This window comes from Equus przewalskii, chromosome 14 (genome assembly GCF_037783145.1).
Source record: "Equus przewalskii isolate Varuska chromosome 14, EquPr2, whole genome shotgun sequence".
Classification (NCBI taxonomy): Eukaryota; Metazoa; Chordata; class Mammalia; order Perissodactyla; family Equidae; genus Equus; species Equus przewalskii.
In genome coordinates, this window is record NC_091844.1 from 37760720 (window position 1) to 37785542 (window position 24823).

General features: G+C 35.3%; 1 protein-coding gene across 7 annotated transcripts in view; it reads left to right on the top strand.

Moving 5' to 3' along the window:
* WDPCP (WD repeat containing planar cell polarity effector) overlaps positions 1 to 24823 on the top strand; it is a 385152-nt gene that overhangs the window by 247871 nt on the left and 112458 nt on the right. For 3 of the 7 annotated variants that reach the window (XR_011526047.1, XM_070572535.1, XM_070572534.1), the window contains exon 14: positions 7796 to 7898. Coding sequence is in view for 5 of the 7 variants with exons in the window: in XM_070572535.1 (XP_070428636.1) it covers positions 7796 to 7898 (103 nt within the window). In the remaining 2 variants the exon portion in view is untranslated. Of the gene's footprint in view, positions 1 to 7795; positions 7899 to 8736; positions 9008 to 13971; positions 15268 to 16126; positions 17208 to 24823 lie in introns of those variants that run through there. The other 4 variants (XM_070572536.1, XM_070572537.1, XR_011526048.1 and 1 more) reach the window with 3 other exon arrangements.

Here is a 24823-nt window from a genome sequence, read left to right on the forward strand (position 1 = left end):
CTTGGTGTGGCCCTCTTTGGGCTTACCTTGTTTAGAGCTCTCTGTGCTTCCTGTACTTGGTTGTCTGTTTCCTTCCTTAAGTGAGGAAAATTTTCAGCCATTATTTCTTCAAATAAATTTTCTGCCCCTTTGTCTCTCTTTTCTCCTTCTGGGACACCTATAATATGAATGTTAGTGTGCTTGATATTGTCCCAGAGTTTCCTTAGACTGTTCTCATTTGTCTAATTATTTTTTTTTTTTCTGTTCAGCTTGGGTGATTTCCTCTAGTCTTTCATCTAGTTCACTGATCCATTCTTCTGTATCCTCTACTCTGCTATTGAGTCCCTCTAATGAATTTTTCATTTCCAGTATTACACTCTTCATTTTTGATTGGTTCTGTTTTGTATTTTTCAGTTCTTTGTTGATGAGCTCACTGTGTTCATCCAGTCTTCTCCCAATATCTGTGAGCATCCTTATGAGTTTTTGTTTGAACTCTTTGTCGGGTAGCTCATTTATTTCTGTTTCATTTAGTCCTTTTTCTGGGGTTTTGTCCTGTTCGCCTGCTTGGAATATATTCCTTTGTCTCCTCATTATGCCTCTTTCTCTGTGCTTATTTCTATGTATTAGGTGAGTCGGCTATATCTCCTGATCTTGGAGAAGTGGCCTTATGTAAGAGATGCCTTTTGAGGCCCAGCAGTGTGCTTTCCCCTCATCACCGGTCCAAATGATCCAGGAGTGACCCCTTTGTGGGCTACTTGTGTCCTTGTGCTGTGGCAGGGTTGCTCTTAATGCAGGTACCCAGGGAATCCTGTCTTTCCCTCCCTGGCCAGCTATTTGTAAATCCAGTTTGGGGAGCCTCAGCACCGTTGGCTACAATGTCTAACAGCATACTCCTGTTGCAGTTTTCCTGTTAATTGGGTAGGTACCCAGTGTAGGTGGTTGCTAGGGTCAGGGGTTTACAGTTCAGATAAGCCTCAGGCCTACAAGGTTGTTGTCAGTTCTCTTAGGAGTATAGCTGAGTGGGGCTGGCCCTAGGCATAGGAGCACTCAATTGTTTCAGGCTTTGGAAAGTGGGGTTGATCCTTCTTATGGCTATTTATGAAGCACAGGTCTTCTGCTGCTGCTAAGCCTCACCCCGCCACAGGACCACACACACCGTCAACACAGTCCTGGTCCATGCACACTTCCCAACCCCCTGGAGCATACCCCAATGCCCCATTGCAGAGGCCCCCACAATTCACCTGGTCCTCACACAGGCCATGCCCCAAGAGGCAGACACACTCACCTACCTGTAGAGGATCAAGCCACGCAGTCAATGCAGGCCAACAAGTAGCCTAAGGGCTTGCTGTTGGGCAGGGCCGGTCCCTAGTGGGGGCTGCCTGCCCTGGCTGAACTGAATGAAATCTGTGCTCCAGTGGGTGTGGCAGACCCCTGCGCTAACATGCCAGAGGAAGAACCTCAATGGCATCCACGGGGTCTGTGTCAGCATGCTGGGACCACGTCAGAACAATGGCCCCCATCAATGTCTCAGTCTCCAGAGAGGTCCCTCCTCTCACTGAGATGCACCCAGAGCCCACCAGGTGTGTCTCTTTTCACCAAAGGACTGTCAGCCTTCTCTCTGGTGATTTTAGGTCGCTGAGATGGGTGAGTTTGTGCGTGGGCCCTTTAAGACCTGGGTCTTTTCGGCTTTTGTCTGGTAGCTTTTCTGGGAGTATCCCCACTGCAGTTAATAGCCAGCAAAGCCAGACAGTAAGACCCCATCTCAATTGTGCTGAGTCTGCAGGATGCTTAGAGCAGTATCAGCCCCACTCCAGACCTCACTCCTCAGGGAGGGCTGCGTACCTTAGGGTGGCTCCCACCTGGCCAGCTGAGAAACTCTGCTGCTCCTGAAGGTGGCTTTTTTTCTCTCCAGCAGGAGTTTCTGCCTCTTCTGCCTTAGTCAGGACTGTCCCTTGTTGTGGGAGGTTCTTTTTATCCAGTTTTCAGTTTTCTATCCCAGGTAATTTTTCCAAAAATAGTTGTAACCTGATTGTGTTTGTGGGAGGAGATGAGTTCAGAGTCTGTTTACACTGCCATCTTGATGAGATCTCTATTTTAACATTTAAAATAATTATTCTTTGCTCTGACTATTTAAGAAAGATTATGAAGGGGCAGCCTGGTGGCACTGTGGTTAAGTTCACGTGCTCTGCTTCAGCAGCCTGGGTTTTGCAGGTTCAGACCCTGGGCGTGGACCTATGGACTGTTCATCAAGCCATGCTGTGGTGGCATCCCACATACAAAATAGAGGAAGATTAGCACAGAGCTTAGCTCAGTGACAGTCTTCCTCAACCACAAAGAGGAAGATTTGCAAGAGATGTTAGCTTAGGGCCAATCTGCCTCAACAAAAACAAAAGAAGGAGGTAGATTATGAAAGCAAGAACTGACTAGTAAAATTTATATTTATATCAATATAACTATGAGATAAATTATTTAATATACTTCCTTATCTTGAAAGTTACTTTTTCCTCAAATCTACAAAATATGAAACTTCTTAAATATTAACACATTATCAGAAACAGTATTTTATTCCTACTCCTTAAAACTTCTTATTGGTCAGATTTGTCCTATGAAATGTTATTTTTAAATAAGTAGAAAAAGAATTATATCAACATTTTATCTTTAGTTGAAATAGAACAACATGAACTTGAATTTTTTTTTTTTTTTTTTTGAGGAAGATCAGGCCTGAGCTAACATCTGCTGCCAATCCTCCTCTTTTTGCTGAGGAAGACTGTCCCTGAACTAACATCTGTGCCCATCTTCCTCCACTTTACATGTGGGACACCTACCACAGCATGGCTTGCCAAGTGGTGCCGTGTCTGCACCCAGGATCCGAACCAGCGAACCGTGGGCCACTGAAGCGGAATGTGCGCACTTAACTGCTGTGCCACCAGGCTGGCCCCAAGCAGCATGAACTTGAATGTTTTCAAAGCAATTTGGACAAGTCTTAGAAACTTGTAAAGCTGTAGATTATTAATTTAATTTTCTATTATCAATTGCTTTGAATTAAGTAAAATATTACAGCAAGGAGGGCTAGAACATGGTAATCTTAAATATGTATAAGCTATTGCATGCCTTTGTAAGTGTTTCTATATCTATATCAAACCTATCAATCCCCAGAAACATTACAAAAATTAGAAAAAGTTAAAATATTAATATGGTATAATAGTTATCTTTCAATGACTGATCCAAAATATGATTTATAGATGAAAATATATTCAAGATTTTTTATCTTCAAATAATTTTTGTTGTAAATTTGCATATTCATTCCAGTAGTACATTCAAAAGTCATTTGTGAAAGGTAATGAGAACTCAAGAACAGCAAGTTTTTTTATTTTAGGTCTCAGATGATAACAGACAGAATATGTTTAAATTTTTAAACCTGGTTCATGGCCAAAGGCTATCAGTGTCATCTTTTGTTCAGTGGAGGTCAACTTCACTTAATAGTGCTAAAAGATGATACTAATATAAGTCAATTTGGCAAATGGTAAATGATAATATTGTCATTGAGAATGACAGAAAGTAAGTGGTTCATTCTTCTATTTTTCTGAAAACTTGCTTCCAGATTAGTAAGACGTTTATAATAAAACCATCCACCAATTAGGTAACCCTGGTTGGGTGGCAATAAAAGTTAGGATTTATCAATATGATACTTTTAAAAATTATTGCCATCTATGTTGCCCATTTAGATTTGCTATATGCCATTTTAATCTTATACAGAAAGTCTCCACAAAGAGACCAACAAAACAAAAAAGGACTGTACAACTTACAATGTCTCCTTGTGCCTCCCAGACATGCTTCCTTTTCTTTTCTTTTCTTTTGGTGAGGAAGATTGTCCCTGAGCTAACATCTGTGCCATCTTCCTCTACTTTTTGTGGGTGGGATGCTGCCACAGCATGGCTTTATAAGCAGTGTATAGGTCCATGGTTGGGATCCAAACCCACGAGCCCCAGGCCACAGAAGAGGAGTGCTTGAACTTAATCACTACACCACCAGGCTGGCCCCTCAGACATGATTCTAAACAACTAAGCATGTGGCAATGCAGTCCACTAGTATGTGAGAACCTTGATGGCTGGGTACCAAGGGTAGATCCATGTTTTATAAGGCTTGAAGCTTATACAATTTAAGAACAAGAATTTAAAATTTCAAATACAAAATTAGGTACTGGAAAGAACATGTATAACTAAGGCAATGAAGTTTAAGTTTATTAGCTTTGGTAAATTCACCTCTGCATCTGGCACATAATAAACATTCCATATTTATGGAATAATTTTTGATTAATAGCTATTGATTAAATTTGAAATCAGGATGAGTGAAAGGGCATGACTACCCTGGTAGGGGCCTCTTGGAATGTCTTTATTGTAGTATGATTTAACAGTACCTTTGCCTTAGTCAGTCTCAAACAGCTTTACTACATGTCCTTTATTTTTGTATGTGTTGCCCTAGTCAGGTAGAAGACATGAAAATGAAATATAAAGCCAAGTGGCTTTTATTTTCTTGACTCATTTAGAATATGACCATTTCCCAGAAGCATATGAACATCTTTAATTGTATACATCCAACATTTAAACTAAATTTCAACACTAACACTATCTAAAAGTTAAAAGTAGATGAAGGCAGACAACAGCCAATTGGGACGTGATATAGATGCTAGATATGTCTTGCATCAGACGCTAAAGATTGATGGACTCTGCAAACTGAGGGACATGCAGTTACAGAGATATACTCTCTACTGCATTTTGCTAAAGACCACATTCAGTTAGGAGGCCCACAAGTCTATCAGCAAGTAAATAGACTGTATAGTGTTTCCACACAGAAAGTTTAAGAATGCAAACATTCATGGTATAGATATAATATCAACTTAAGAACTGTTAAGGCTTAATGTTTTCAAATTAATGACAGTTCCCTATATCAAAAAGTACAGAGGAAAAATCACAGAATTAAGGAAGAATAAGAGAGAGAAAATGTTCCAGAAATAACTTGTGGAGCATAGATTTTATAGCCAATACTTATATCACTGTTAAACATAACGTACTAACATTAGTATCTCACAAAGAAAACCATATTTGTATGGGTGTGTTTCTTTTTTTCTTTGGTTTATATGCCTGTGTACCAGTGTTAAATGGTCTTAATGTTAACTAGAGTAAAGCTTGGAGATTCTTAACTATTTGCTTTGACATATGAATTTTAAGATCAACTTGTCAAGTTCCATGAAAAGCCTGAAAGGGATTTTGCTTGGAATTCCACTGAGTTTTACAGATTACTGGGGTCAGAATTGATAGCTTTATGATGCATAGTCTTTCTAGCCGTAAGCAGGTATATGTCTGTATCTTAATCAGGTGTTCACTTATGTCACTCAGAAATGGTTGGTAATTTCTTCTCAAATGTATTACACATCTTTTGCTTATTTTCAGTGAAGAATCATATGCAAATTGTGCCAGAGAAGAGAAAATAGAAAAAAAAGCCACCTCACTTATTTTAGGCGCACTATCCATTGCGTGACACAGCCACCTGCCACCTAACTTATTTTATAAGGCTAGTATAACTTTAATAGCAGTCAAGGACTTGTTAGCAATTATAAGTAATGCTGTCATCACCAATCTTGGACATACATTGTCATATTATTTCCTTAAACTATATACATGCAAATTTTAAATCCTGATATATTGTTAAAATATGGAATCAGCAAACTTTTTCTGCCAGATAGCAAATATTACAGGCTTGTGGGCCAAGAGGCAAAATTGAGGTTATTATATAGGTACTTGTATATAACAAGAGAGAAAACAAATTTCAGAAATCTTTATTGATGAAATTAAAAATATAATAATTGAGTCCAATTTTCATAATACAGATCTACAAATGTGAATAATAGAATTATTTTGGGGGGTAACATTTCACTTAATTGGGTTGGAGTTGGTGTTCTTATCAAAACCTATTACAAATGTTCATCTGTTCATGCTGATCAAGATGAAATTTTACATATTTCACCTTTGCAAATATCTTTCCTCATAGATAGGTACTGCCAAATGTTGATATAAATCCATGAGCATATGGTTTTAATTGAGCATACTCACCGATTAGAAGGCATTTTTAGAATTCTATTAGCTAAAAGACTAGAATGCCTTTTAGCATGTCATTACATTGCAAATTAATCACTTCCAATTAGAGTTCCTCAATTGCACAGTTAAATAGACTTTGGAATGTGAAAATTTCCTTTGCACTTGGATCAAGTTTGAAAAATACTGCTGTTGATTGAAATTGGAAAATACATTGCTGGCAATTTGTGTAGGAGATCTCACCTTTTAAAAAAAAATTTTGACAGTGCAGGAAGTGTATGACACGGCCTGACAGTACTTGTAAGTCAGTGTTAGTTTTCATTGAAATGACTTTATCACAGTATTAAGTTTCACATATAGGTACTGTTCTGCCTTGTAGTTTTGTGTTGAAACATTTTCAAGTCTTCATCATAAATGAATTCCAAAGCCATTCAGAGTTAAATAAGAGCACAGTTCTTCTAACCATTTAAAAATGTAAACACCATTCTCAACTCAAGGACTATACAAAAGGCAGGCTACTTTGACACATACTCCATAGTTTACTGAACCCTGCTTCATAAAGTCTCATGCTCCCAGTAAGTTTAAGTGCCTGTTTCCCCCCAAACTTTGCAACCAGTAAGTATTGTTAACTTTAAAAAACTTATCCAATCTGAAATTACATTTTTTCAACTTGCACTTATTTGAATATTAATAAAGTAAAATATGTTTTCATGATTATAAGCCACTTGTATTTCTTAATTGTAAACTGGCTGTTTATATCCCTTTGTCCATTTTTATTGCAATAAAATTTCTATTCTAACAATCATTCTATGTACCAAAAAGAGTTCTAAGTCCTTTTTAATGGCTCTACCTGTTTAGTATTATTTTCCACTGCTTTCTGCCACACGTCCTACATTCCTTCTATATTGAAAGACCTGCCATTGTGTGACAGAATTGTGTTTTTTCAAGCTTCTCTACATATATGCACCAGATATCATTCATTCTCTGTCACCTTTTCTCCATTTTTCCTTCCTAGTATTAGTCTTATTTACCTTTCAAGACTCAGATCAGGATCAGTTCCTCCTCTTAGGCTCCACAGCACTCTGTAAATATCTGCCATAAAACCTATCACATTGTTAATGCTCTTAACTGTTGTTTACAACGGTCTGTCTGCCCATTTGGCTCAAAGCTTCTTGAGACATGGTATTGTAATTGATCTTTATACTCCAGAACAGTGCTTGGCAATTAGTAGACACTGATTACTTGTTAACTGAGTGAGTTCAAAATAATACTAGTAGTAATATTAATAAAGTAATATGTGCCAGACCCATAAATAAACAAATTTGTGCAGTAGTATTCCTTGTAAAATGCTTAGCATAATATACAGTTGAATTTTGAAGAAGCTTTCTCAGATATTAAAATCTCACCAATGAAAATATCAATTAAAGCTTTTATTCCCTGACAAAACTATGTCAAACATTTCATTTAAAAACTTGTCTTTTTCCCCTAAAGACTTAAAATAATTTATTTAAATAATTGCCATTAGTTACAGCTATGGTCTGCAATTCAAGAAAATTTGCTTGTAGTAGAAAAGAAAACTGAGAAAATTAAAGTACAAAAAAGAATATTCATCAGCCATGTCTGTTTTGTAATCTGAACAATAAGTTCTTTCTTTTAAAATCTCCTTTGTAACTTGACCAAGATTCATTTGGGATTAATCTTTTTTTTTCCCTTTATTTCCAAAGGACATCCATTACCTTGCACTAGATAAGGGTGAATTGGCACTAGCTGAAGTGGCAAGAAAAAAAGCTAGTGACATTGATGCAGAATCAATAACCTCTGGAGTTGGTAAGAATTAATGCTGTTTTTTTTACGTGCTTTTTGTTTTAATCAATACTTATTCAGTATCATTTCTATTTATGTTTGTAGGGCACAGTTGGCTAATTTAAATTACTTTCTTTGTAAAGACAGTGTCTTTTAAAAACTAAGACTGGATAAATAGTACAATATGGATATATAAGTTGGAATCATATTAATATGAAAATTGATAATTACTGATTAATCACCATTTACCAAAAAGGACATTGTTCCTTTCATAAGATTTTGAGGAAAAAAATTTATCATCGTCAGTGCTGTTACTAAAATTAACCAACACAGGAACTTATATAATTCTTTGTTTATACACATAGACATGTCATATCTCAAAAGAATTCTCTCCTATATCAAAGTACTTCAAATGGGATTTTTAGGTTTGATGGGTGATTTGTTTTCATTTAGAAGCCATTAGAGTCATTTTACAGTGTAGTCTTCCAAAGAAGACAAATCAGAAGCCTAAAATGAATCTAAAGGTCCATTCAAAACTTTATAATATAGAAAAATGATAGTTTTTAAAAACAATTGTATTATCAACATGAGCTTTTTTCCCCTAAACTCAGTCTTTCTAATGTAACTAAACCTGGAAGAATTGATCTCTGGACATCCCAATTCCTATTCCTCTTGATATTTCCTATTCCTAGATTAGGCAGAGGATCCTCAGAACTGTAATAGAATTCATTTCTTTGGGGAACTCCTATGAAACAAAGAAGTTTCAATAAGATTTCTACTTTGTAAGTTGCTTGAAAATATTATAATAAGCCTCTCCACTGATAGATCATCTTGTGCTTTGTTTTTGTAATGCTGTTTATAGCCAAAGGGAGCAGCTATCAGCTTCTCTAACATCACCACCAGAGCCCAATCTTCAAGGTGGTACTGAAGAACTCAAAGCCATGCGGCCAGGATAGCTCTGAACCGAAATACCAAAGCTGACAATTACTTACCAGAAAGATAATTCTGTTCTCCTTTCCCAACCCTGAAAGAAGTCCAAATTGATCAAACCAAAAAGATGCAAAGACCACTTTCAAATCTCCATTCCTAATGGATAAGGAATACTCCCTCTTAATACAATATTAGAATAAGAACTGCAGTTGACTTATCACTGTATCTTGTTACTTGCTAAGGATATTGACGAGCCTCTAAACAGCAACAATAGCTAGTAATTATTGAATGCTTACGGTGGGCCAGGTATTATTCTAAGTTACAGATATTAACTAATTTAATACTCGCCACAACTCTGTGAGGTAGGTGTAATTTCTATTTATTATGTGAAGTTACCTTTAACTAAATGATGAAACCATGCCATCTTAGTAGGAATTATGATGTTATATAATGGGGATACAAATATTCTCCATCCCTACCCCTCCAGCCATTTAGGAAAACACAGGAAGAGGTTAATTCGTAGCAAATTTTATGGGAATTTTCCTTAGTTGTCATGTACTCTGCCTTTTCCATCAGGGTATCAGATATAATAAAGGCCATTTTTGCATTTTAAAGCTATTCAAATTTACTAAGAGTGAAAAGGAATGTGAAGAGATTATCATGAAATTTCAGAAAAATGAAGAAACTCCACAATTCACCAAAATGTGTCCTGTGCCCTGTGTATTCTTTGATCAGGTTACTGTGGCCAGCTGATAATTCCTAGCCAGAGAGCTTGGTGTTTCCCCACTTTGAGCCCTGCCTCATTTCTAGCAAATATCTTTTCTTCACTGAAACCCTGTTACTCCCCATTTTTCAGCCTTTTTCAAGCCTTACACTTTGACTTCAGTTACTATCCCTTGACAAAGACATCATTCAGTAATAACAGTAACAATCAAGAGGTGAACATCTTAAATGAATGTTCTACTCCACTTTTGTTCCAGAAAACTGGGGTAACTTCCACTCACAATTCCAAACGGAATTAGGAAAGAGTGTCTTGTTTCCTCATCATAGACTCTGCCTAGGTCTTCCTTAGAGCCCACATCATGCTGGGGAAAGCTAATTTTTCTCAAATTCCCTCAATTTAATTCAACTGTTCTCTCAAACTTTTCCCAAAGCAGAAAGTAATTAAGTTTTTGGGTTTCAAAGGAGCTCTTTGATGCAAGCAAGAGGGCAAATTATGTAAGGTATCAAAGGAGTATTTAAGTAGAAGTAGTTCTGTTACATGGGACACTCTGTAAAAAAGTATCACACATAGTAGCCGTCAACATAGTTAAAAAGCAAGAGTTGCCAGAGAAGTTGAATTGTGATAATCTGAATAATTTGGTAATTTTTTATTGAAGTGTAACATACATACAGAAAACTGCACAAATCATAAATGTATGACTCAGTGAATTTTCCCAAAATGAACACATCCTTGAAACCAGTATCCAGACCAAGTAATATACATTACTAGGACCCCAGAAGCCCTCTGATATCCTCTTCAAGATACAACACCCCAGCCCAACTATCCTCACTATAACACCACATGTTAGTTTTGCCTTTTTTCAAACTTTTAAGAAATAGAATCACACACATATTCTTTTATATTTGGCTCCTTTTAGTCAACATTATGAGCATGAGATTCTTCCATAATGTTGCATATAATTGTAATTCTTTCATTCTTATTGCTATATAATAGTATTCCAATATGTGAATATAGTACAACTTTATCCATTATCCTTTTGATGGATATTTGGTTTGTTTCAAATTTGGGGCTATTGTGAATAATGTTGCTATGAACATTCTTATGTATGTCTGAATGGACATATGTACAGATCTGTTGGGTATGTGCTTAGAAGTGGAATTTCTGGGACACAGGATATATGCATATGTTCAACTTTAGTAGCTACTTCAGTTTTCCAAAGTAATTGTAACAGCTTACCTTTTTACCAACAGTGCATAAGAGTCCCAGTTTGCTCCATCCTCACTGATACATGGTATTGTCTGTCTTTCTCATTTTAGCCATTCTGATGGGGGAGACATTGTAATTTTGTATATGTGACAGTATATATATATATATATATATAAACTGTTTCTGGACTCTATTTTATTGATGTGTTTGTACTTACACAAATATCTCACTGTTTTGAGGAACTCTGGCTTTAAGTCTTAATATCTGGTAATGCAAGTTGTCCAGCTTTGTTCTTCTTTAAGATGGCCATAGCTATTCCTTTATATTTCCATATAAATTTCAAAATCAGCTTGCACCCTCCCCCAAGAAAAAAATGGGGGAGGGCTGAAATTCTGGTTGAAATCGCATTAAATCCATAGACAAAAACGTGGGCAGAATTGATTTCTTTATAATATTGAGTTGAGTTTTCCAATACGTAAATATGATATATCCCTCAATTTATATAGATCTTCTGTATTTTTTCTCAGAAATCTTTTATAATTTTCACTGTACTGGTCTTGCACATCTTTCCTTAGATGTATTTTTTTCCTCCACTTAAAGAGAATTTTAATTTAATTATGGTACATCCATTCAATATATCTCTATCCTGAAGCTTTAAAAGATATGAAAGAACGGCATGTATTGATATTTGTATAGAAAAATATATACTCACACATACATATCCTGAAAATCTGGAAGGATATACACCTTACTATTATCAATGGTTATCTCTGAAAGGTGGGAATTTCTGAGGAAATTTTCATTTCCTACTTTTTATACTCTTCACTGATATATATATATCATATAATGGGCATATATCATATGGGTACTGGGGTTTTTTATTGAGGTAATTGACATATAATATTATATTAGTGTCAGGTACAACATAATTATTTGATATCTATATATATTACAAAATGATCACAATCAGTTTGCTTAACATGCATCACCACACATAGTTACAAATTCTTCTTCTTGTGATAAGAACTCTTACAATTCACTCTCTGAACAACCTTCAAATATACAATACAGTTACCTTAACTAGTCACTATGATGTACATTACATCCCCAGAACTTATTCATTTTATAACTGGATGTTTGTACCCCTGACCTCATTCACTCATTTCACACACACACACCCCAACCACCAATCTGTTCTCTGTATCTGAGTTCATTTTTTTTCCTTAAGATTCCACATATAAGTGAGATCATACAGTATTTGTCTTTTTGTGCCTGACCTACCTCACTGAGCACAACGTCCTCAAGGTCTATCTATGTTGTAGAAAATTGCGAGATTTCCTTAAGTTTTATGACTGAATAATATTCCATTGTATGTATATTCCACATTTTCTTTATCCATTCATCCATCAATGGACACTTAGGTTGCTTCCATGTCTTGGTTATTGTAAATGCTGCTGCAGTGAACATTGGGATGCATATATTTTTTCAAGTTCTTGTCTTCATTTCCTTCAAAGTTTGATGGTTCTATTTTTCATTTCTGAGGAACCTCAATACTGTTTTCCATAGTGGCAGCACCCGTCTACATCCCACCAGCAGAGCACAAGGGTTTCCCTTTTTCCACATCCCCACCAACACTTATTTCTTGTCTTTTTGATAATAGCCATTCTCACAGGTGTGAGGTGATCTCATTGTGGTTTTGATTTGCATTTCCCTGATGTGACGTTGAGCACCTTTTCATGTACCTACCTATTGGCATCTGTATGTCTTCTTTGGAAAAATGTCTATTCAGATCTTCAGCCAATATTTTATTCAGGTTGTTTGTTTGTTTTGTTATTGAAATATGTGAGTCCTTGTATATTTTGGATATTAACCCCTTATCAGTTACCTCAATACTGTTTTCCATAGTGGCAGCACCCGGCAGCACAAACCATGTGGTTTGGAAATAATTTCTCCCATTTCATAGGTTGCCTTTTCAGTGTTTTTGTGTGTGTGTGTGTGCTTTTCTTTTTTTTTTTTTTTTTACTGTTTCTTTTGCTGTGCAGAAGCTTTTTTAGTTTGATGTAGTCCCACTTATTTTTGCCTTTGTTGTTTGTGCTTTTGGTGTCATTTTGAAAAAATCACTGCCAAGACCAATGTCAAGGAGCTTTTTCTCTATGTTTTCTTCTAAGAGTTTTATAGTTTCAGTTCTTATGTTTAGTCTTTAATCCACCTTGAGTTAATTTTTGTGAGTGGTGTAAGATAGGGGTGCAATTTCACTTTTCTGCATGCATCTAGTTTTCCCATCACCATTTATTGAAGAGACTGTCCTTTCCGTATTGACTCCCTTGTCAAATATATCTGATGTATATGCATGAGTTTATTTCTGGTCTCTCCATTCTGTTCCATTGGTTTGTCTATTTTTATGCCAATACCATACTGTTTTAATTACAGTAGCTTTGTAGTATAGTTTGAAATCAGGAAGTGTGATGCCTCCAGCTTTGTTCTTTTGTGCTTCCATATGAATTTTAGGATTGTTTTGTCTTTTTCTGTGAAAAATGCCATTGGAATTTTGAAAGCAATGGCACTAAATCTATAGATAGCTTGGGTGGTATGGACATTTTAACAATATTAATTCTTCCAATCCATGAGCAGAGTATATCTTTCCATTTATCTGCATCTTCTTAAATTTCTTTCATCCGAGACTTGTAGTTTTCAGTGTACAGTTAAATTTGTTTTATTTCATTCTTTTTGATGCAGTTGTAAATGAGATTGTTTTCTTAATTTCTCTTTCTGATAATTTGTTACAAGTATATAGAAATGCAATAGATTTTTGTATATTGATTTCATATCCTCCAACTTTACTGAATTCTTTTATTCTAAAATTTTTGTGGTGGAGTCTTTAGGGTTTTCTGTGTATAGTATCACATCAGCTGCAAAAAGAGACACTTGTACTTCTTCCTTTCTGATTCAGATGCCTTTTATTTCTTTTTCTTACCTAACTTCTCTGGGTAGGATCTCCAATACTATATCAAATCAAAGTGGCAAGATTAAATGAGCTTCACCGGTGGTGGACTAGTGGTGGTATAATCCCAATAAGAGTATTAGGTATGGAATAGTCTAGGCTGCTGTAACAAGAGACCACAATGAAGTAACAAAGAATGTTATTTCTTTTAACAATCCTGGGAGGTGTTCCAGGACTGGTAAAGTATGCTGGTATCAGACTACCAGACTCCTATGGTGTTGCTTTGTTATCTCTAGGGTATAGCCTTCATCTGCATCGTTGAAGATTTGTATCCCTGCCTTCAAGAAGGAGCAAAAAGAAGAAGGAAAGCATATTCTCTTCTTGTTTAGGGAGTAACCCAGGATTTGTCACACATCACTTCTGCTCATATCCCATTGGACAGAATCTGGTCATAAGGCTACACCTAACTGTAAGAAAGTCTGGGAAATATCTTTAGTGGGGTGACCATGACTCGGCAAAACATCTATAACTATAAAAGCAACAGCCACTGGGGGGACAGCTAACACTTCATCTGTTACAATGAGATTTGAAGAATAGTGTTTAGAAGAAGAAAACAAGCAAAATGGGGAAACAACATCCTCTATATAATCCTCATATGCACATAAAGTATTTTTAAAACCCTATTCAAACAAATTCCCAGCTGCACTTAACATGCAAACACGGGGGGGGCCAGACCAGCAGAGCGGTTAAGTTCACACGTTCCACTTTGGCAGCCTGGGGTTCACCGGTTCAGATCCCGGGTGCGGACCTATACACTACTTGTGAAGCCAAGTCATGCTGTGGTGGGCATCCCACATATGAAAAGTAGAGGAAGATGGGCATGGATGTTAGCTCAGGGCCAGTCTTCCTCAGCAAAAAGAGGAGGCTTGGTGACAGATGTCAGCTCAGGGCTAATCTTCCTCAAAAAGAAAGAAAAATACAAATACATTGACAGCTACATTAAGAAATTCTTCCAAATGCATTATATTTCCAAATACTCTTATCGTATGTGATCTTTCAAATACTATGTTATAAAAAGGCTGTAGCTTTATAAGCTGCCATCTCCTTTTAAGATACATTTTAAAATTCCCGGGGAGGCCCAGTGGCATAGTGGTTAAGTTCACACACTCACTTCAGCAGCCTGGGGTTCACAGGTTCAGGTCACAGGCGTGGACATACACACTGCCTATCAAGCTATGCTGTGGTGGCATCCCACATATAAAAAATAAGAGGAAGATTGACACAGATGTTAGCTCAGGGCCAATCTTCCTCACACACACACAAATATATATATATGTGTGTGTATCTTAAAATTCTGATATAAAAGCTTATTTGTGCTTGATCGAGAACTTTAGAGAATGCAGTATTTTTAAAATATAGTATAATGATGATAAAGATTAGTCATTATTACCCAAAGATAACTGATAATGTTAGTCTATTTATTTCCTCTTTTTGCTGTGTAGATATTTAGCAAAATTTGAATCATTTATTTTTGTTACCCATTGGTATGCTGTGACTATGTTCCCATGTCATTAAAAATCATTCAAAACCCCAATTTTTAGTAAGTTATCTTCTTCCTAAATGCCTTTTTGTTTTTACTATAAAATCATGGTACCACTGTAAAAATGTATAAAATTATATCTAGTAGACAATACATAGATGAAGGTAAAGATTTGCTCTTATACTTAAAATATCTCATTATTAATATAGAATTCTTCTAAAATTAAGCTACAAAAGCAGTTTTTAATTCTACAAACAATTTAAAATTGTGGTTAACTGTTTTACCTACACTGTGCTTGAGAGGCTATATTAAATTACTTGTTCAACTGAGGACCTATATTCATGCCAACCTGCTTTTAGCTCCAATTCACCTATCTTCTCTTTATTATGTCATGATGTCAGTTACCTTTCTACCTCTAGGCATTTTTGCCTAGAGACATAATCCTAAACCCTTCATAATTATAAGCACATCAAAGACTAACTGCTTTGCTTAGCTGCAGAGGTCTATACAAGACTATATTACATGTATAACTTAAAAGGGATTTATAGTTTTCAGTAAAGTTCCTAAGAATACATAATTATCCAACCTTTGTTCCTTTCTTTGTGATGACATAATATTGTCAATCACAGAATGTTACATATTAAATAATACCAATTCTTAATTACCTTAAGTAGAAATTTTCTCTAAATTAAGTATTTATTTTCAGGTCAAACCTTTCCATTGTTTAAATATGTAACATTTTTGAGCTCTGCTATACTAGTTCACTATATTATGAAATAAGGTGTCATGTTTTCAGAACTCACCTAGTCATAAATTGACATTAACTTAGCAAAAGATAATAGTCTTTTTCTGTGAGAAAAGTGCAAACATCAAACTATTTGGGCTTTAACCCTACTTTTTCTCCTTTTCAGAAAGGAGTCAATGTCTCAAGCTTTCTTCTCAAGATTTACTTATTAGTCAGACTAGTAAACTGTGCTGATCCAGGACAGAATTACTGCCAATTAAATTTTCTGCAAGTAAATAATGAAGAATTTTGCTTGAGGATTGGTATGTAATATTAAGAGTAACTAATGAAACCATGAAGTTAAGAATAAATAGAACATGTGCTAACTTGGCTAGTATGAATTACAACAAAAGTATCTTCTATCAATAATCCAAAAATGTGAATGGACAAATCAATTCATGCACTAATGTGCTATAAACTTTAAGAATACTAAGGCAGTAGTAAGGAAAACTGAATTATAGTTTTAGCTAAACTTTCAAGACTAACCATGTAACTTTTAAATAGTCACTTTTTTGGGTCTCAGTTTGCGCATGTATAAAATAAGCAGATACAACTAGAAGAATCTAAGTCTTTTTCAACACTAAAATTTCTATGCATATGATTAGATATGACTGGATAGAACCCAAACTAAGACACTATAAAATTCTAGACAACAGATAGCTCTGTGAAAAAAAATCATTTAGAGCCAGCCCTGATTGCCTAGTGGTTAACGTTCAGTGCACTCTGCTTCAGCGGTCTGGGTTTGGTTCCTGGGTGTGGAACCACACCACTGGCCTGTCAGTAGCCATGCTATGGCAGCAGCTCACATAGAAGAACCAGAAGAACTTAAAAGTATACACAACTATGCACTGGGGCCTGCAGGAGTGGGGAGAAAAAAAACGGAGGAAGACTGGCAACACATGTTAGCTTAGAGTGAATCTTCTCTTGCAAAAAAGAAAGAAAGAAATCATTTATTCTTATCCACCTAAGAGTACAAACTCATACTGAAAAAAATAAGTTTGAGTATTCTCTTAGCAAGGGAATTGCTTTATTCAAAGAATACTTTTGAATTAAATCCTCTTAACTACTGCCTCTAAAAGACTTACAACTTTTGCTACAATAAATTTCGGTATAGAGTAACATCAAGATGCCCAAGCAGAGGAGCTAATATAAAACCTGAATAATTTCCAAATAAACAGAATGATTTCACATATATTAGCTGACCAAAATCATAAAATTATTGAACTTTAGAGCTAAATTTGGACCTCTCAGAGACATTTTGCATGTATAAAATTCTCTGTATAATGTGTCAGAATTTATATCAATTCTGAAGGTAATCTTCCTATACCCCTACCATGTCCCCAGGGAAATCTCTATTCACAAAAAAAACTCTGTCACATAGTTGGTCTATAAAGTTTATGTGTTAAAATTATGCATCTGCTTTATCAAAAGTAAGCAGTATCTTTACCTCTTTTTAACCATTTTACAATTAAAATACAGCTTCATAAAACCACAAATCTATATTCTCAAGGGGAATCAGGGAAGAACCAGGATTTTTATAGTCACTTAGGTTCCAAAGGTTTAAAGAAAATAAAATGCCCTAGATTCCCACATTTAATCATCCCATAATTTGCTATAGGGTAGAATTTAGTTTAAAGCTGATCTATTTCAGCCTCCACCACATACATACATACATATCTTTCAAGAAATGTGGATGTCAGGAACTCATAAAATATTCCACTAATGCACTAAGGCTGGCTCCTGTGGCTTTGCAAGTGCCAACTGAGTGTATCTCTACCCGATTCCAAGTTCAGTGAAATCCTGTTGGTAGCTCGAAAATGGCCACAGTAGAAGTATTTACATCACAGAAATCAGCAAATTTGTTGGTTGCTTTGCTTTGGTTTTTGTTAGTCATTTAAGAGCACATCGAGGTTATGCGGTCATGGTTAATCCCATGTTATGGTTCCTAAAGGCCAAGTCACCACATATCAAAAGACCTATAACTGTTCTTGATTCTACAACTACCAGAATTGAATTTTTAACATTCACATATTCTTCTCTAACTTCCTATAATTTAAGTGGAAAAGTAAACGAGGGAGTAGGGTCCATATCATATATAATTCATGCATGTCTTTGAACCTGTATAGCAGTGTTGTCCAATAGAATACAATGCAAGCCACATACAGAACTTTAAATTTTCTACTATATCTTAAAATATATTTCAAATCAAATGTTAAATTTTCATCATAAATACTTCATCTGTATTTAGATTTCATGAATCTTAGAGTTAAAGAAGTAGTTTCAGGTACCCAAGTTGGTCCATACATTCTTACAATTTTTACAATTTTTAAATTTAAATTATTTAAAATAAAATATAAAAATTAGTTCCTCAGTCATACCAGCCATGTTTCAAGACTTCAACAGCCACACATTGTAGTGGTTTCCATATTGGACAGTCTAGCTCTACAGCACCGAAACTTCAGGAGTTTCCCGGAAGTTTACATCTTATTCTGTGCCAGCTTGAAGTGTGGAGTCAAATTAATTATTTCACTTTTCAGTGCCTCGATTTTCTAAGACAATAATAACCTTAGAAGAATCATGTTTTAATAGTTGTAACTATTTCATAATAGAAGTTCTAATGATTGCTATAATCATGAAATCACTCACATGATATAGCAGCTCCCTTTTTGGCATGTCATGTTATTTAACAACTAACTCATCAAGCAGTAGCTGCATCTTGAAGAAGAGCTTAACCTTGTTAGGTGTTACTAGCAATAAATGTTAAGCATTTATAGAGTGTTTTTCATACTTAAAGGGCTTTATAAATTATAATTAATGTGATAACATAATAATATATCATTCCTGTTAGAAGTGAATTCCTGAGGCCAAAGAATTTTTTTCCTCAATTCTTTTTGCTCAGTAAAAACCTTCCATTCACTCTATACTACAATGTACATAAATTCAAGTATTAATATCTTATTCCTGAGTGATGAACAAGACAAAATATTCATATTGAGTTAGCTTTTCTGATGCTGAGGACCATAATAAACTAAACTCAACAGAGAAAAATGGTGCTTCTACAATGTTCATCACTTATGTATTGTCTGCAAAACTAGCAGAAGTCAAGCACAGCTTTTTTTTAAAATGATAAAGCCACTTTGGAAGACAGTTTGTTTGTTTTTGTAAGGAAGATTGGCCCTGAGCTAACATCTGTTGCCAATCTTCCTCTCTTTTTTTTTTTTTTCTCTCCAAAGCCCCAGTACATAGTTGTATATCCTAGTTGTAGGTCATTCTAGTTCTTCTATGTGGCATGCCACCACACTGTGGCTTGATGAGCAGTGCGTAGGCCTGTGCCCAGGATCCTACCTGGCAAACCCTGGGCCACAGTAGCAGAGCGCGTGAACTTAACCACTCAGCCGGGGTCTGGCCCCCACAGGTTCTTGATTGTGTAAAACTGATTTTTAAATCCCATTATTATGGTACTTTATGTCTAAACTGCCATCAGAACCATAATAATACCATCCATTTTTATGGGCTTTACACTTTTCAAAGTGCTCACCTGCATCATTTTATCATCACCACAACCCTAAAAGACAAACAGGACAGGTATTGTTATGCCTGTTCTTTGGATGAAATTCCAAAAGGCTGAGTGACTTGTTCAAAGTTACATAGTGATCAGTGCTGGGCTAAAGCCAGAATCCAGGTCATTTTAGCCACTATTTATCAAGTGCTTACTACATGTTGGAGAATATGTCAGACACCGTTTGTGCATTACCTCATTTAATGGTCACAACAATCTCACAACATATCTATTTTACAGATGAAGAAAGTATGATGGAGAAAAACTGTTACACATAGGTCCTTTTTTCCTCAAAGCATATGTTCTCAACTACCCTACTATGCTGAATCTAAAAATAGAATATTATCAGGATAAGAAAATAAAGGAACAAATCTTCATAAAAAATAAAAATAACTACTATTTACTAGCACGTTATTTGCCAGGGATAGTGCTAAGCTCTGCAATTACTGTTATGTTTCATATTTACAACAATCAAGAGTTAAGTCTTAGTTTTCCCATTTATAAATAAGGACACAGAGACTCAAAGTGTCAGAGTTAGAATTTAAAACTATTCCTGTTTGTTTGACTCCAAATCTCATACTTTGAACTACTTTGCCATTCTTTTTTATTTCAAGTCCACTGCTATTTTCCATATCCCTTGCTGCCTAACATTGCCAGTTACCTATTTTTGAGTTTTTTGGTTTATTTTTTGGGTGAGGAAGATTGGCCCTGAGCTAACATCTGTTGCCAACCTTCCTCTTTTTGCTTGAGGAAGATTCTTGCTGAGCTAACCTCTGTGGCAGTCTTCCTCTATTTTGTATGTAGGATGCTGCCACAGCATGGCTTGATGAGTGGTGTGTAGGTCCGCACATGGGATCCAAACCCTTGAACCTTGGGCTGCTGAAGCAGAGAGCGCAAACTTAACCACTATGCCACTGGACTGGCCCCAGAGTTGTTATGCTTTTCATCGGTTGTGGGGTTTTTTGGCATAAAAAAGATAGTGATAAAGGTTTTCTTTGTCATCTTTGTTTACCACATTATACTAACAATGCCAAAAGCCAGTACTTAAACCATTTTCATAGCATAGTATAAGAAAGCAGCTTTGAGCACTGTCTCGTACAATCTATGACACCTTTGATCATTAAGCTGGCAGGTTATGATATTAATGTAGAACTGAATTTCTTTACCTTAGACTTTGAGCTAAACAGTCCCTTAACTTACTAAATGGTAAACTTCTGCAATCCCTCCAGAACTAAAGAGAGCTGACTTGTTCATTCAGTGGGTATTTTGATTTAAAGCTGTTTATAATAACAAAATATGAGACAGAGGACTAAGCATTGTTTAGTAAATTTGCTTAATGTAGCTAAATTACATTAATGGAGAGAGTGTTGAGTGTGTGAAGACTGATTACTTTTCCTCAGTCAGAAAAATTCTTTTTTCCCACATTATCTGAATATCCTTATAAACTTCTCACTTCATGTTGCCTTAGTAATCAGAAATAAAAGTGTTTAGATCTTCATAATGCTTTTTCATAACAAATGGTATGTTAATCTAAGTACCATAAGTACTTCTGGGGTTAATTTTCTGTTAAAATTCAATTAATTCTTTTTTCTTTATATTCTGGCTAAATTCCTTTTGTGCTAGATTATTTACCATGTTCCTCTTAAGACTGCCTCTAAGAAGGAAGTAAAACAAGTTTGTGCACATACATTCATATGCAAGGCAAAAGAGAAGATAAAATGTGAAAGAGAAATATGTTTTTAGGAAAACTCTTTCCTTATCTAGAATTAGGTATAGTCATAAACGTATGCATTGTAGTCATTTACAGAGATGACTATTTCTTTATTTTTTAATAAAATTTATAGTTTTTCCAAGCTAATAATCTAGATATTTGGAATGCATTCATTTAAGCAGAAGAAACAGCTGGCAAATATTTTCATGTCAGGTGGTATGCAAGCTAAGTTTATAACCTTCTGTTTATTCAATGTAAGGTAACTTGATGTGACAGGGTGTGACATATCACAAAGATGACTCAGGTCAGGAATTTCAAGAAATCTTGAAAACAATACCTTTTAAAAGGATTTAAATAAATAGTATTTTAAAGATCCGAAGAGTATATAGTCCTTTTTTTTTTTCCTGTTCTCTAAGAATTGAGTTCAAGTGCTTAAATGCTTAGGAAAGTCTTTTACTCAGATAAAAGGAAATAACTAGCAATGGTGGTAGGGGAGAAATCTCTAGGTTCCTTTACAGTCAGAATGCCAACCAGTAGATATATTAATTTATTTAGAATTTACATATCTATTTGTTGACCAAACAATTCAAGAGATAAATTTATATTTCTATTACCTACTTTTCCTTTTTTTCTAAAGCCTGTACAATAACTTAGCTGTCATTACAAACTTCTGTCCTAAAGCATGGGGTTCCAACAAAGAATATGGTTAAATCACAAAATTTGCTTCTAAAGGGCTGAATTTTATTTCTATCATTGGAAAATGAGTGTGTACTTTTTAAGTAAATGTTAAAGTATAACATACATTTGGAGGACTGTACACACTCTGAGTGTTAAACTCAGTGAACATACCCATATAAACCAGCATCCAGATAATATTACTGAACTTTATCAGAATCCCCAAAAGGTTCCCTTGTCCCCGCTCCTCATACCTCCAAAGCATAAACACTCCTGACTTCTAATACTACAGACAAGTTTTACCTGATCTTGGAAGAGAATCATGCATTCTTATCTAAAGTAGGTGCCCTCATAAATAAATGTACTGTAGTAATGTATAGAGATGACTATTAAGGTTGTTTTTGGGGGGAGGGTTGGGGCCTGACTTATTTCACTTAACATTATAGTTGTGAAATGCACCCATATTATTATGTATGTTATTCCATTGTATGCCACAAATATATACCACAATTTGTTTATTCATTTCGTTACTGATGGACACTTGAGTTGTTTCCAACTTAGGGCTCTTTTCTACATGTCCTTTGTGAATATACCTATACATTTCTATACAGAGTCAACTGTAGTGGGCACCTCCAAAGATTTCTCCAGAGTAGGTGAAGCAATTTACATTTTTATTATCCATACATGAGAACTCCAGTTCATCCCCATCTTTGCCAACATTTATTATCCCCTGCCACCATTTTACTTATTCTGGAGGGTGTATAGTATATTACATTGTAGTTTTAATTTATATTTCCCTGATGACTCATGAAGTTGAACATCTTTTTATATTTTTATTAAAAATTTGAATGTAAGTTTTGTGAAGTGGCTTTCAAGACTTTTGATCATCATTCTTCATATGATTTTCAGGAGTTCTTTATATGTTCCTGATACAAATCCATTGTTGGCCCTATGCACTATAGATGTTTTCTCCCACTCCTGTGTTGCCTTTTTCACTTTTTTAATATTGTCTTTTGATGGACAGAAGTTTTTAGTATTAATGTACTCCAATTTACTCATTTTTTTCCATTATGTTTACGACATTTTGTGCCCTGTTTAAGAAAGCTTGTAATACTCCAAGATCACAAAGAGATTTCTTATGTTTTCTTTAAGATCTTTGTTTTACCTTTCACATTTAGATCTATACTCCATCTAGAATTGACTTTTGTATACACTGTGGAGCAGGGTTTTAAAAGTTTATGTTTTAAATATGTGAAATCCAAATGACCCAGCACCATTTGTTTAAAAGGTTATCCTTTATCTACTGCACTGCAGTGTCATCTTTGTCATAAATCAGGTGACTAAACTATATCTATCTTTGCACCATTATCACTGTTTCAATTACTACAGATTTGCAGAGTCTGCGTTTCTAGTAATGTAAGTCTTTTAGCTTTGTTGTTCAGAATTGCCTTGAGTATTCTTGGTTATTTGCGTTTTCATTTCCATTGTCACTTTACATAAAAATTATTGTTAAAACTTTAATTGGGTTTGCATTGAATCTATAGAATCAGTTTATGGAGAGTTGGGATATTTAGAACACTGAATCTTCCATATTGCTATATATCCTTCCATTAAGTCTTCAATTTTCCTTAATATTTCACAATTTTCCATGTAAAAGTCTTGCATATCTTCCCTTAATTTATATGTATTTAGCATATTTATGCTATTGTAAATGGTATATTTTTGAGTTTCGTTTACTATATGCTTGATTTTTGTATATAAAAATAAAGTAAATTTTTGTATATAGTCTTATATGCACTGATTTAAAAAAAGGAGACTGGAGCAGAAGCACCATCGACAAGCAGAAATAAGGTGGTTTGTGAGAAAGAGGCTGGGAGAATACAACTGAATCTCAGTTCTATGAGAGCTAACAACAACCCCTTTAATTCCTGAGGTTACTTAAAAGAGACTGTGTTCTTGAAACAAAAAAAATGCTAACCAAATCATAGTGGTATTTTGTCTACCAATGCTCCATACCTGGACCACCTGTGAATTTGTTTGTATTGTCTGTCTGTTCCCTTGTTTTTCAGTGGTATAATCTTATTTCTTAGCTTTGCTGCTAATTTTTTTCATTGAATTCTACACCTTGAATCCAAAAACTCAGAGAGGCTCCAATGATGTTATATTGCTCCAGAGAGAATTCTCCTTTCCCTCCACTAAGCAGAAAGAGTGTGGGCTGATCACCTTAATCCAATCAAATGTGCCAACAAACTGGACAACCTAGAAGAAATGAAAAATTCCTAGAAACATATACCTACCAAGATAGAACCATGAAGAAACAGAAAATCTGAACAGAACAATTATGAAGTTAAGAAGTTAAGAAGATTAAATAAGCAATCAAAAACTTTCCAACATACAAAAGTCCAGGACCAGATGACTTCACTGGTGAATTCTACCAAACATTTAAAGAACAATTAATACCAACCCTTCACAAACTCTTCCAAAAAACAGAAGAGCAGGGAACATTTCCAAACTCATTTTACTTCCAAACTCATTTTATGAGGCCAGCAGTACCCTGATATCAAAACCAGACAAGGACAATAGAAGAAAAGAATAATTAGAGGCCAATATCCCTGATGAACATAGATGCAAAATCCTCAATGAAATATTAGCAAATCGAATTCAACAATACATTAAAAGGATCATACACTATGATCAAATGAGATTTACTCCAGGGATGCAAGGATAGTTCAACATGCACAAATCAGTCAATGTGATACACCACATTAACAAAAGGAAGGATAAAAATCATATGATAATCTCAATACATGCATAAAAAGTGGTTCTAGGTACTTTAGCTGTAAGTATCTGTGCCATAGACATCTTTGCAGCATTTTTGC